At 39.3% G+C, this 12,136-nt stretch overlaps 2 protein-coding genes across 9 annotated transcripts in view; one reads left to right on the top strand and one right to left on the bottom strand.

The window, feature by feature from the left end:
* slc8a3 (solute carrier family 8 member 3) overlaps window positions 1-12,136 on the top strand; it is a 173,784-nt gene that overhangs the window by 47,011 nt on the left and 114,637 nt on the right. The window lies entirely within an intron of this gene.
* LOC123979348 (solute carrier family 2, facilitated glucose transporter member 1) lies at window positions 6,029-10,737 on the bottom strand. The gene is made up of 10 exons (XM_046063252.1): window positions 10,723-10,737; window positions 10,325-10,423; window positions 9,322-9,482; window positions 8,986-9,226; window positions 8,318-8,480; window positions 7,899-8,083; window positions 7,526-7,627; window positions 7,111-7,212; window positions 6,624-6,827; window positions 6,029-6,208 (listed from the first exon to the last, which is right to left on the bottom strand). The coding sequence occupies exons 1-10, from the start codon at window positions 10,735-10,737 to the stop codon at window positions 6,029-6,031; spliced, it is 1,452 nt and encodes a 483-aa protein (XP_045919208.1).

The raw sequence follows: 12,136 nt of genomic DNA, 5'->3' as shown, positions 1-12,136 counted from the left end.
TTAGCAACTGCTCAGCGTTGGCCACATAGCTAGCGTAACTATCCATGTTTTTCCAGATTTTCTGATGTTGACTGTTTTCACTGACATTATCTGAATCTTGTTGGCCTGACAGTCTTCATCACATAAACCTTTATTGCTGTTTTTATCCTTACTTAGAGTTTATGTTGGAGTCTTGCTTTGTGCCGTGAGCTTGTTGTTTTGTTAGAAGACTGCATTTCATTAGCTGGGGTGTTTTGTCACTGTGGTCTGCAGGACACGCATCCCGATCCATTTGAGCCTATTGACAATAATGCAGTAAAAATTTGATTTATTAGTGATTTCATTGATAAACTACATATAGTCCCATTAAAACAGAATATGGAAGGTATTTCTGTACTGGCATGGCAGTGCAAGAATGTGAGTAAAGTTATAAATTATGATCAAGTCTGATTTATGAAGTTTGCTTTTTATTTATTTATGAAGGAACACCGTAGGAAGCAGAATAGATTGGATGTCTGCATTTTATCAGTGGTCTGTAGTTCAAGACTCCATCAATCCTGTAGTTGATGAGACAATATCAGAAACAATATGTTCTCCACATCTAAAGAATGTGACGAGCATATTTTGTACAACAGTTGATAATAACTTCAAAGGCTCAGTTTAGATGGAGGCTGGCTGCAGGTGTTCAAGAGCCTGAACATCTTGTCTGTCTGCAGACAGTTTTTGTATTGACTTGAGGGGAATCTGCAGCACTGTGCTGACTGGCAGCACAGAAATACACACCCCTGTCATTTAATGAAACATTTGAAACAGTGAGGCTTGACTCTTTACGGCCGTCTCCATCAAAGCTGATTTTTCCTTTCACGTCGTCCTCGGGGTATAGGGAGTCCAGATTCAGATATCCCAGGAACTTTAGCGCTTTGTTTTCTTCTTGTTTGTACCAGAGAATGCGATCAAAATTTGTTATGCTGTGTGAACATTTGATCTCACTGGCAACAGATTCACCAGTTCCTTTTATGATGAAAGGAGGTTTTTGGCTGACAGTGTAGGTATTTGAGGAACCTGTAGAAAAAGAACAGATATTATTTCAAATACTGAAATAATTAGCTGTACAGCATCTTACTCTGTCTGGGACCACTCACCCTTATTCCCTGGCAGATGAAGGAAACACAATATAAAGACCTTAAACATCGTGTTAAAGAAGTTTAAATGTTAGATTTTTCTGGTCCTTTCAGCTCAGTAAAAACCTGTAATAAAAACATTTAGAATAAGAGCAAAATATGTCAAACAATCTTAAAGCTGTATTAGGTAACACATGAACATACACAATACAAATCCTTCTGTGCCTTTCTCTGCTGCTCGTGTCACTCCGCTGTGCACAAGCAGTAATTGACACTTTTTTAGAGACTCCTCCCGGCTGTGATTGGTTGTTTTCGTTTAGGTGAGGTGGATTTTTGAAAATGCTGTCAGGAGCACTTGGAAACAGAGGAACCGGATGTTTCAGGATTTAGTGGCAGTTTCAGCAAATATGCCAAGAAGTTATTTTAATAAAAGCTATCCATTGAACAATTATCTTTAGATGTGTTGTCATGGCTTTTCAATGAGTTGACCACTTTTAAACCATTGCCACTTTCTGCTGTAATCCCTAAAATAAGGGTAGCTGCAGACTGTAATGCAGTGTTATTACTTTCTTGTACTTTAACTTTTAAGTGAAACTTAAATAAGAATAAGATGAAGAGGCTGTGTTTAATAATGTCCATGTTCTGAAGGTTGAAGTCTGAACTTTCAGTGTTGTCACAGAGATGTGAAGAGTTGCAGGTGGGAGTGTCAGTACCTTCTGGGACTTTCTTTGATCCTGTAAACTGTTGTATCTAAACCCACATGGTGAATCAAAGTGTAACTGGGAGTATATGTGGTCCTTGAGGTCCCCCTACAGTACATGAGAGATAATGAATTTTGGTAACAGTTATGCTGCTGCATTGGTGTCGTAGGGTTTTTGTTAAGCTATTGTGTGCAGCTGTATCACTGTGTCGACTCACAGCACAGAAGTACAAGCCTTTGTCTTCTGCCACCAGATTCTTCACAGTGAATGTCCCACTGTGAGCGTCAGGCTTGGTGGCTGAGAATTTCTCTTTGCTAAATTCTCCAAAGTCGTGATTCATGTTGGTGCTTATTGTGTACACTATTTGGTGCATTGTTTTTCCTGGCAGCTGTCTGTACCAGTACATCTGGTAGAATAAATCACCCTTGGTATGTCTGCAGTGTATAGTTGCATTGTCACCCTCGTCTTTCCTCAGTGAAGAGATCTGGGTTACGTCATTGGCAGCAATTAGACCTGTGTGTAAAGCAGTACAGGTCACAGTTAATCTTTGGGATTTTTGGAATATTTTTGGAACATTTCCAAAATGACAAAATCAGGATTCACAGTTGATTTAATCGTAAATTACCTGTAATCCACAGCAAGAAGACTGACAATCTGAAGAAGCCTCGTTTGGTGATAATAATAAAATCCATGATCTGTCTGACAGAAACAGCCAGAGTGTGTCTCTCTCTAAGTACAGAGAGATAAAGATGTGCAGGTGGGAGTGTCACTGAACTGTGTGATGTGATTTTGTGAACTGCTCTGTACAAACCTACAGTCATTCAAGTTATACTAGAGGTCCCCCCTGCAGTACGTGACTGCCCTGTAGATTGCCTGTACTTCATATCAGTAACACTGACGAGCTAAAGATGCCAGATCTTCCAAAAACAGAAGATGGACAATCATCTTTCCTTTCTAAGCAGTGAAGAAAAAATTATAACACGCATCAAAGATGATTTTAAAATTCTCCATAGCGATATTATAAACCTGAAATCGACTGCATGGGGCAGACAGTTTTAGATCCAACACTCTTTAGTCCACTCAACTTTTAATTCTATTATTCTTGTTAGGGCTGATCAGTTAATCGAAATCTTATTTAAAGTGAGGAGGTACAATAATTGTTAAAGGCAAAATTTGCGTCCCTTTTAAATTAAATATCTTGCGGCACAGATGTCCCGGCCTACACATCATTAAGAAAACATCTTTGATTCGTACAGATCTTTGCAAAAACCATATATATTTTTCAATGAAAATAAGAATAATTCCCTCCGATATTGCAAATCATATCGCAATAGCAATATCAGTCAAAATAACCACAATCAGATATTTTTCTTTCTTTCATTCAAAAGACTGTAGATTCAGAGGAGGTCAAAATTGTGTCAAAATTGTGTCATAACAGCCGATAAAATCGTCAAAGGCTTTGTTTATGTGGGCTGGCTGCAGGTGTTCAGGATACTTAAAAACTTGTTTGACAGATAAAAGAGAGTTTTTGTATTGACTTGAGGGGAATCTGCAGCACTGTGCTAACTGGCAGCACAGAAATACACACCATTGTCATATACAGAAACATTAGAAATGGTGAGGCTTGACTGTTTACGGCCATCGCCTTTAAAGCTGATTTTCTCTTTCACGTCGTCCTCGGGGTATGGGAAGTTTATATTCAGATAACCAAGGAGCTTTAGAGCTCTGTGATCTTGTTTGTACCAGAGAATAACATCATAATTTGTTATGTTGTGAGAACAGTTGATCCCTCTGGTAACAGATTCTCCAGGTCCCTTAATGATGAAAGGAGGTGTTTGGACAACACTGTAGGCATTAGAGGCACCTGTGGAAAAAGCAGACAAGATATTAAACACTCATGCCTGATCTTGCTCTTTTTGGATACTCCTGTGTTTCTTCTCACCCTTATTTCCTGGGAGATAAAGAAAACTAAATATAAAGACCATAGATATCATGTTAACGCTGTTTTGTTTGAGACTCTACTATCAGCCTTCCTGTCAGTTCAGCAAATGTAAATGAGAGTGACCTCACTGTTACGGTATTGTGATCAGGGGAGGTGTCAGAAGGGTCCACATCATAGTGAGGGAGATGTGTTAATGTTGTAGTCACAGGAAGTTTAGGTTGTTAGCCTCATTTCATATTTTGTGGTATGTTTCCCCCTGCTGGTTATCTCAGTAAAGGCACCACCTGAGGAAAACGTTTTGTGAAGTTAGATACTAAAAGCTTCTCAGATATTTAAAAACTATGGCTGATTAGTTATTTCAGTTCAGTGCTGCAGATTGTGTCATTATTATGTACTCTGCTCTCTTCTACAGTTACGTATCTTCAACCAGTATGTGCAATACTTAATTCATTATCAGATGTTGGCCTGTCTGTGTCGATTTTCATCAAAGACAAATAAAAACAGAACCTGGAACACATTTTTTTTTCTCTCTTTACTTTATGATTCTGTATTATTCATTTAGTCCCGCCATGGACTGCTGTTGAGGCACTTTTAGAGGCCTTTTCGTCTTTATGATTAAACAAGTTCATATATTCAATATACTCTGTATACATAATGTCTAAGGATCAATCTATCTTCAGCCTCTTTGTCCTGAATAATAATGGGTTATCCATATAGTTTATTCAGACATGTGCTGGGTATATCAGGATAAGAATGCAGAAGATGGAGCTGCCAGGCAAGAGGAGAAGAGGAAGGCCAAAGAAGAGGTTTCATGGAGTTGCCCTGTAGTTTAACAGCTCCTTTTACAGTCTGTTCCAGTAGATGGCACTGCTTTCCTACTTTTGCAGAGAGGCAAAGGAATCGAGGAATTGAGACAGATCTACTGTTTTTAAACAAATGAAATAAGGGCGCCCCCAGCCCCCTTAATCTTCCTCGCTGTCGATTTAAATTATGTTTTTGTTCAAATCTATAACAATCAATTGATAATAATCAATGAACACATGGCAAAACATCCTTACGACGCTGACTGAGTACAGAAGCAGGATGTGTGTCATGAGGTTTTTAGAATCTGAATTTGAATGAAGCGTACAGTCATTTTACATTTAAATTTGATTCTGCCCCCTGGTGATTTAAAGCCCTCCCTTTTCTGATTTCCTGGCTCGTCTTCCTTCTGCGGTTTCTGCAAGTTACAGTAGATCATATTGTATGAAATATTTATACACACAGCTGTGGTTGATTTTTCACAGACGTCTTACAAGTTTACACAGTTGAGAGATATGTGAGGTTTCTCAGACCAATAATGAACTGAGCGGCTGCTGTCTGTACAGCAGGAAACTCAAATTCAAGGAAAGATTGTTGGTCAGTGGGACTGGTCCGAGGGGGGGATCAGCAACAGCTGCTGGCTTCTGCTGCCATGCAACAGCTTCTGTATTATTCAGTTTAATGTTATCAAATTTAGATACGCCATGGGATTTAACTTCCTTATTCCAATAACAATACCCACAAAACAACGACAATAATTAAATAAAATCTTAACTTCAGTCGGGATCAAAAAACTTAATTCATTTCATCATTAATTTATGTGAAAAGTCACTGAAGATCTTGGCCCACATGACTTACCAGTATGTTCATTTACACAAATTACACAATGACACATCAAGTGGTGGTGATAAACCAACGTTTCTGGAACATCTCCATAACCCCTTTTCAGCTGAACCCAATTAAACAAATGAGCAGTGTGTGCAACAAGTGTGTCTCATTTCTCTTTTTGTAAAATAGTGTTGAGCTGTCTAATAAACCTCTGAAATCCTGGTTGATTTAGAGAAAACTAATCAGAATTCAGTCCCTGTAGCCTAAGCAAAGAAAATTCAGAGCCCCTCGGTGTTGCAGACTTTCTTCACTGTTTTATAGTTTGTAAGCATCCCCATGTCTGCCCCTCTAAAGGCTCAATCTTTTTACAAAATAACAATACAGTGATTATAAAATGCCTCAAAACATGCAGTATAAATATCAAACATTTTACACTTTCAATTATCATAATTTAAACCAAATTAACCCTTGAGGTAAAACAACAGTTGGCATGAACATTAAGAAGGTTAAAGGGTCAGTTCACACACATTTTTGAAAGTATTTTCACTTTTGGTGCTGTTGAGCCCATAAATAATGTTTCAGGTAGATTTTGTTTTAGTTTTTTTGGTGAAAATTCTTGCCAATGAGATTTAATTCAGTAAGGGTTAAAAGGTCGATCAGGGGAAAGTGTTGAATCCAGTCTTATTGTGCAAAGGAATGCCCTCAGCTCCTCTAAACTCCTCTGCGATGTCATCAAATGTGCGACCTTTTGTCTCTGGAAGGCGAATCCAGGTGAAAGCGAAAGCAAATAGAGCTACAGTCATGAAGAGGAGGTAGACGTACGCACCGCAGATTTTCTGTGGGTGGGAGACAGACAAGGTTATAATTTTTATCGGGGTACAAAAAGAAGGCAAATACAAAAGGCATTCAAACGCATTCACACAAAATGGTTGTTTGATTTGGTTCCTTGGTCTTAGTTTCAGGTTGGCTGCCGTCTCTGTAGCACGTCTCTGTTTCCCTGGTTAACTGTTAATTTAATTAGTATTATTTCAACTTGATTTTAAATGACTTAAGATGGATTTATAAATATTACACATTAAAAGATTTATGTCTGTTTTACAGTATACTGTATACAGATTTATAGCCAGTATTTAACAGCCATGTCTCTAAGGTGCAGGGGAACTTGCAAAAGCAAACAAGAAATCCACCTCTAAAGTATCCCCTGAAGTTTAACTCACTCATGCAGCATGCGGGCCAACAGTATAAACCCACCAGTAATGGAGGAAAGAGGAGTGCCAGAACAAACTTCCCTCCCCAGTTGAGCATGCTGGTGAAGGCCATGGCGATGGGTCTGCCAGGCTGGTCGAACAGCTCGGCAGCAATGAACCAGGAGATGGGGCCAGGGCCCAGCTCATAGGCTGAGATCAGGCAGAAGACCAGCAGGACCTGCAGGCTCCGCAGCTCTGGGACCAGGTGCTGCACAGTGGATAGACAAGGAGGGGTCAGCCATTATGGGTTTTTGGGTTTATCCATCTTGAAATGTGTGAGAACAAAAATGGGGCTGGCGTTATAACCCACGTTGCATTCTCTTAAATTTAAATAAAATTTCATGTCACCTGTTATCAAACACGTAAAACATTTCAAAAGTAGGATCATGTTTTGTCCAAATAAGTAAAAAAATCATTCTCCAAAATGTCATGGTTTGTTATAATGGTAGATATTTTGTGCAAATCTTAATCGTACACGACAATAATCTTACCAGGACAGAGTCCACTATGGTCATGAGTAAGTTGCACACTGCGATGGAGATGAACCCAGTCAGGAGTAATTTCCTCCTTCCTGCCCTTTCCATCAGGAAGAACTTGAAAAGAAAAAACAACACAGTGGTGACTCACAGAGTGGCTCACAATTTAGAAACAAAAATAACAGCATTATCCTGTTGTGGCTCAAGCTGTTAGACCATTCATGAAATGGTCAAAACACTTTTATCTGTAATCTAAAATTTGGTGCAATTTGTAAAATTCATTAAATTTAGGAAATTAGATTTAGATTTATTGTTTACCAATAAGATAAAAGTTTATGTTGAGCAGCCTATATGATACTGTCATCAGTTAAAACTACATATAAGGCAAGTAGGGAGCTGAAATGTAAAAATTACTAGATTTTGTACTCACTGCGACCAAAGTGAAGGTCACATTGACAGCCCCCACGCCCAGAGTCAGGTATTTTGCCTGGTCAAACTTGGCCTGAAACATTCTGGTGGAATAATTGATGATCTGGTAGAAAAGAGAAGGAGTTTCTTTAAAACTAAATAGGCTACTGGGGCATCTCTCTTTGTGCACTGACACACTGTCCTGAATCTGAGACTGAATAGTTTATTGAATAAATACTACAGGGCTGCAAGTGAAATATTTATGAGAAAGAGAGAAAATTTCCACTAAAAAGGCAGTTGCTGTCATTAGTGTAAAGATTTTCAGGTCTTCAAATTCATGCAAAAAATGTTTACCCATTGAATCTTGAAATTAAATTGCATTTCATAAGACTGACCGCATTGAATCCGGAGAGCTGACTGCCCAAGTTGATGATAAGGACAATAAGGATTGGCTGCTTGTAGCGTCGCTTCTTGAAGAACTCGTGGATGGTGACACCGGCCTGAGTGTGGGCGGCCTCTTCCTTCATCTCTTCCAGCTCAGGAAACACCTGGTCTGCGCTGCCTCTCAGCCTCAGCAGGGCTGCAGGGTTAAAACAAAATCTTTTAAGGAGCCATGAAGCTGAGATATTGGATATTGGATTTAAAACATTTCTATGTTTTGATTCCTGGAAGTCAGCCATAAATCTAAAAGCTGATCTTCAGCTCTTCTCTGATAGTAAGAAGAAACTCTCTCTATAATCGATGTAACTGCAGGACAAGCTTAATGACTAAAATGGAAATAATAATATGTGAAAGGTGCAGTTAAAACACCCACCCGCCTCTGCCTTGCTCTCCTCTCCCTGGTTGATGAGCAGGTAGCGAGGGCTCTCGGGGCAGAAAGGCAGGACCAGATACTGTGTCAGGGCCGGGATTAGAGACAGGGACAGCATCATGGCCCAGTAATGCTCTGTACCCAACACCGTCTCCAGACCAGCCACCTGCAGCAAACAAATACATGTTGTTGATTGAATACTGCCCTGTACTAAGTTAGATGAAAGGTGAGATTGAAGCCGATGGTGAATCAAAGCAGGAATTGGGAAGGCCTAAATATATATAATCTATCTGTATGTATTCTCAAAATAAAACTGCAACACAAATTATGCACTGAATTTCTAGTGTCAGGTAATACGGACACTTGACTGTACAGAAGGTTACAATCACATAAAACCAACAATCACACTAATAACCTTACAGAGATCAAAAGATGAAAAACAAATATTGGAAACTAGACTAATTTTCATTCACAAAACAAAATAAAAAACTAAATTTGAGATGCATAACAGTCTTAACAAATTTAGCTAATCTAGCCCTGCCAGCACCAACAAATGTTGACCCTCAAGTATTCGAGACAAAACTCCCAAAAGCTTTTAATTAATTAAATTACTGAATTCCTACAAACAGCTGTACCGTACCCCAGTAAAAATGAAGATTTCCAAAACTCACCATTCCCACCAGGATGCCTGAGGCGAAGGACACCTGGTTGAGTGTAGCAAAGGCCCCTCTCAGGTTTGTGGGAGACACTTCCTGGATGTAGAGCGGATTAAGACTCATCACCAGGCCGCAGAAGAGACCGAACACCAACCGCCCCAGGATGAGGACCTCAAATGACTTGCTGACTTTGGAGGCAGACATCAGACACGCTCCCACCACAGAGAGACAGTTCACTATGAGGATGGAGTTACGTCTGGAGGGGAAGACGAGAGAAAGAATATTAAATGGGATGGAAATTATAGGAAAAATAGCCTTTTCTGGCTTTTTTTTGTTTTTTGTTTTTTTTACCTTCCATATGAATCTGCCAGGTATTTGACTCCCAGCGAGCCCAGCAAGGCTCCAAAGTCTTTAATGCTGACCGAGACTGACCACAGTAGAGTCAGGCTGTGGTCTGGCATCGACTGGTTGTGCCTGGCCCTCCAGGTGTGGTTGAAAAACTCTTCAATGATCTGAACAGAAGACAATCAGCATCAGGAAATAGTAGAAATTCAATCTAATGATGAATGGGGTGCGTCAATGTTGGGTGCAGCTTATTTAAATTAATTGTTCCTTGTTAAACAGCTGTTGATGTACTTGACCAGTCAAACAAGTCGGATGGCAAAAATGTATTCAGTAATCTAATTCACTTTAACTGTGTATATGGCGCTAACTAATCCAGACAAAATATTTTTTGGGAAAGTATCGTGAGGCACGTAGATGATACATAAGAATGCGGATTTCATTGAGGTTAAATGTGGAAGACTCACTTGCAAATATTTTGTGCAGTCTACCTGTGAGAAAGCAAAACCCTGCCAACCCAGCAGAGCCTGGCCTGGAGCCGAGCCGGAGTTTATTCTGTGTTTTCTTAAGGCTGTGAGATATTTGTTTGACGATCAGACTGTATTTCAGCATCTCGCTCTGTATGATATTTTGTGTAAGTGTCAGCCAGGACTATGTTGTCCACTGTCTACATGATGGTAGTTTTTTGTTGCAGTTCTAAACTTCATTTTTGCTGAAAGAATATTTCTCTGAGACCGCTTGAACACTTTGTGGCTTTCTGCAAATTCTTCTAGAATGCATATGCACCTTTTTCATATTATTTTTAATGAAGGGATTTGTATTTCTTTCAGACAGATATTCTTAGTTCTGGATGGATCTTGATGCACAGTATATATACAAATAAAATTCCTGTAATGAAATTTGAGGATACTGAAAATGAAATTAGGAACTGGAGAACTAAACTCTGTAACAATCGGTATCCACCAACATAATGTCACATCTTCTCCCCTCAGCTCCCGTCTGTCTGGCTCACCTTGGCTGGAGCGTTGACGTTGCCGGTATGGTAGCCAATCTGCAGGGAGCCAAGCACCACTGCCAGGATGGAGGTCAGGAGTGAGGCTGTCAGATGGCTCTGTGTTGAGGTTAGTGACATTTATTTAGTTACCTTGTAACTTAAATTATATAATAACTGGTTAACCTTTTTCATTAAAATGTACCACGTAATTCCTGCTTATATCAAGCACATTTAAGAGTGTCTAAACTCACTGAACCCACACAGGTCTCTACAATGACTTTGTAAAGGTCACCAACGGCGGGAACCACAATATTTTCACACACTGTCAAGATGTACAGAATTTTAATTACCACAAGTGAGTGTTAGTGCTTCTTCTGTGAGACTGAGTTCATTGTAGGAAAAGGGCTAAAACAAACCTCCTGGGATGCCATTTATTTGGGTGAGAACAGATATCACTCCCTCCCTCAAGAAGCTGGTGCATTTATATTCTTCTGTCTTCGTCTGCTGTGAAAAACCCAAATAATGCCAGTATTAGAAAGTACCAGCATGTACAGCAGTGTAGGATTTATATATGATGATATTATACCATGTGATAATATAGCAACACTAATTTAGACATTATATTAAATATTGTATAAACTTTTACTTGTTGACAAATAAGGTTTTTTTTTTCCCTTGGTGTTCATGTTCAGTTCACAAATACAATTTAAAGATCTCCCCGCAGCATTAAATCAAAACTTGCAAACCAAGTTTTTTATAGAGAGTCGGTCATGCTTCAAGACAGAATATAATTTTATGAGAGAGGATGTCACGAAATGTGTTGCATGTATTTTTTAAATCAATCAGTAACATTATATATTTGTTAACTTAATTTATTTCGTAAAACGACAACAGGCTGTTCTTGTCCAACAAAATAAACAAAAAAGTGCAAAAAAGAAGATAAAAAAAGTTTGAAATGAATGAAAGTAAAAAATTTTATATAACTTACAAGCTCTGCGTAGAGTCTACAGTTATTTTGCATTTTGAAAATTGAGGAAAAATTTAAAATGTGATTAAACTTTGTGTACCCTGGATGTCTGGAGGGTTTACGTCTTATGTACCTAGTTCCATCAGTCCATTTGAAAATGGACATCACAACAGGTTAAGTGTACACAACAAGACAAGATGACGGGGAAAAAGTCTCCCTTGGACAAGAGCTCTAGTAAAACCCTGATGGTAATCTTTTCTTTACCGAATGTTGCAGCATGCAGAAAAGACGTCATATCCATTATCTACATCAATATCAACATGTATATTTACATCTAGATCTATATATACTTTTCTTCGAGTTCTCACCACTGTTCCTGAGTGTCGTACGTTGATCCTGTCTTCATCCCTGAGTTTCAGATATGACTGGAAATTTTACTGCGTGAACACAGCACTACTGAAACACACACACACACACACACACACACAGGACCAGTGAGTCCAGTGATGAAGTCACACTCAGCTGGTGAATTTGGGGCAGCCATGAGAGAATGGCAACCGTGGGCCTCCTCCAGTTCTCATGGACCAGCTGATCGACACTCTGAGCTATTACTGTCTGAGGATCAGTTTATCTGCTGCGTCCAAATCTCAAATGAACTCTGTTTGAAACAACACAGCTGTTCCCAGGTCGGTGCTGAATGGCAACTCGTTTCCATTTGGAGCTCTGAGTTGTTTGCATTTTGGCAATAACACAGCCACGTGCTGTGTGTGTGTGTCTGTGAGTTGTGGGTAACTCTGTCTGTACTGTGATGATGTTCACTGAAATGAAAAATTCAACAGTGTACAAACAAGAATTTTCCATTT

Source organism: Micropterus dolomieu, linkage group LG11 (genome assembly GCF_021292245.1).
Source record: "Micropterus dolomieu isolate WLL.071019.BEF.003 ecotype Adirondacks linkage group LG11, ASM2129224v1, whole genome shotgun sequence".
Lineage (NCBI taxonomy): Eukaryota > Metazoa > Chordata > Actinopteri > Centrarchiformes > Centrarchidae > Micropterus > Micropterus dolomieu.
The sequence above is the reverse complement of the archived record's forward strand: the minus strand, read 5'-3'. Positions and strand labels throughout refer to the sequence as shown.

What these genes read in the sequence shown, in the direction of transcription:
- LOC123979348 (XM_046063252.1), bottom strand. An exon ending in CTGGCAGATTCATATGGAAG is followed by an intron (nt 9,227 to 9,321) that starts GTAAAAAAAACA and finishes CTTCCCCTCCAG; the next exon opens with ACGTAACTCCATCCTCATAG. An exon ending in CCATAGTGGACTCTGTCCTG is followed by an intron (nt 6,828 to 7,110) that starts GTAAGATTATTG and finishes TCCACTGTGCAG; the next exon opens with CACCTGGTCCCAGAGCTGCG.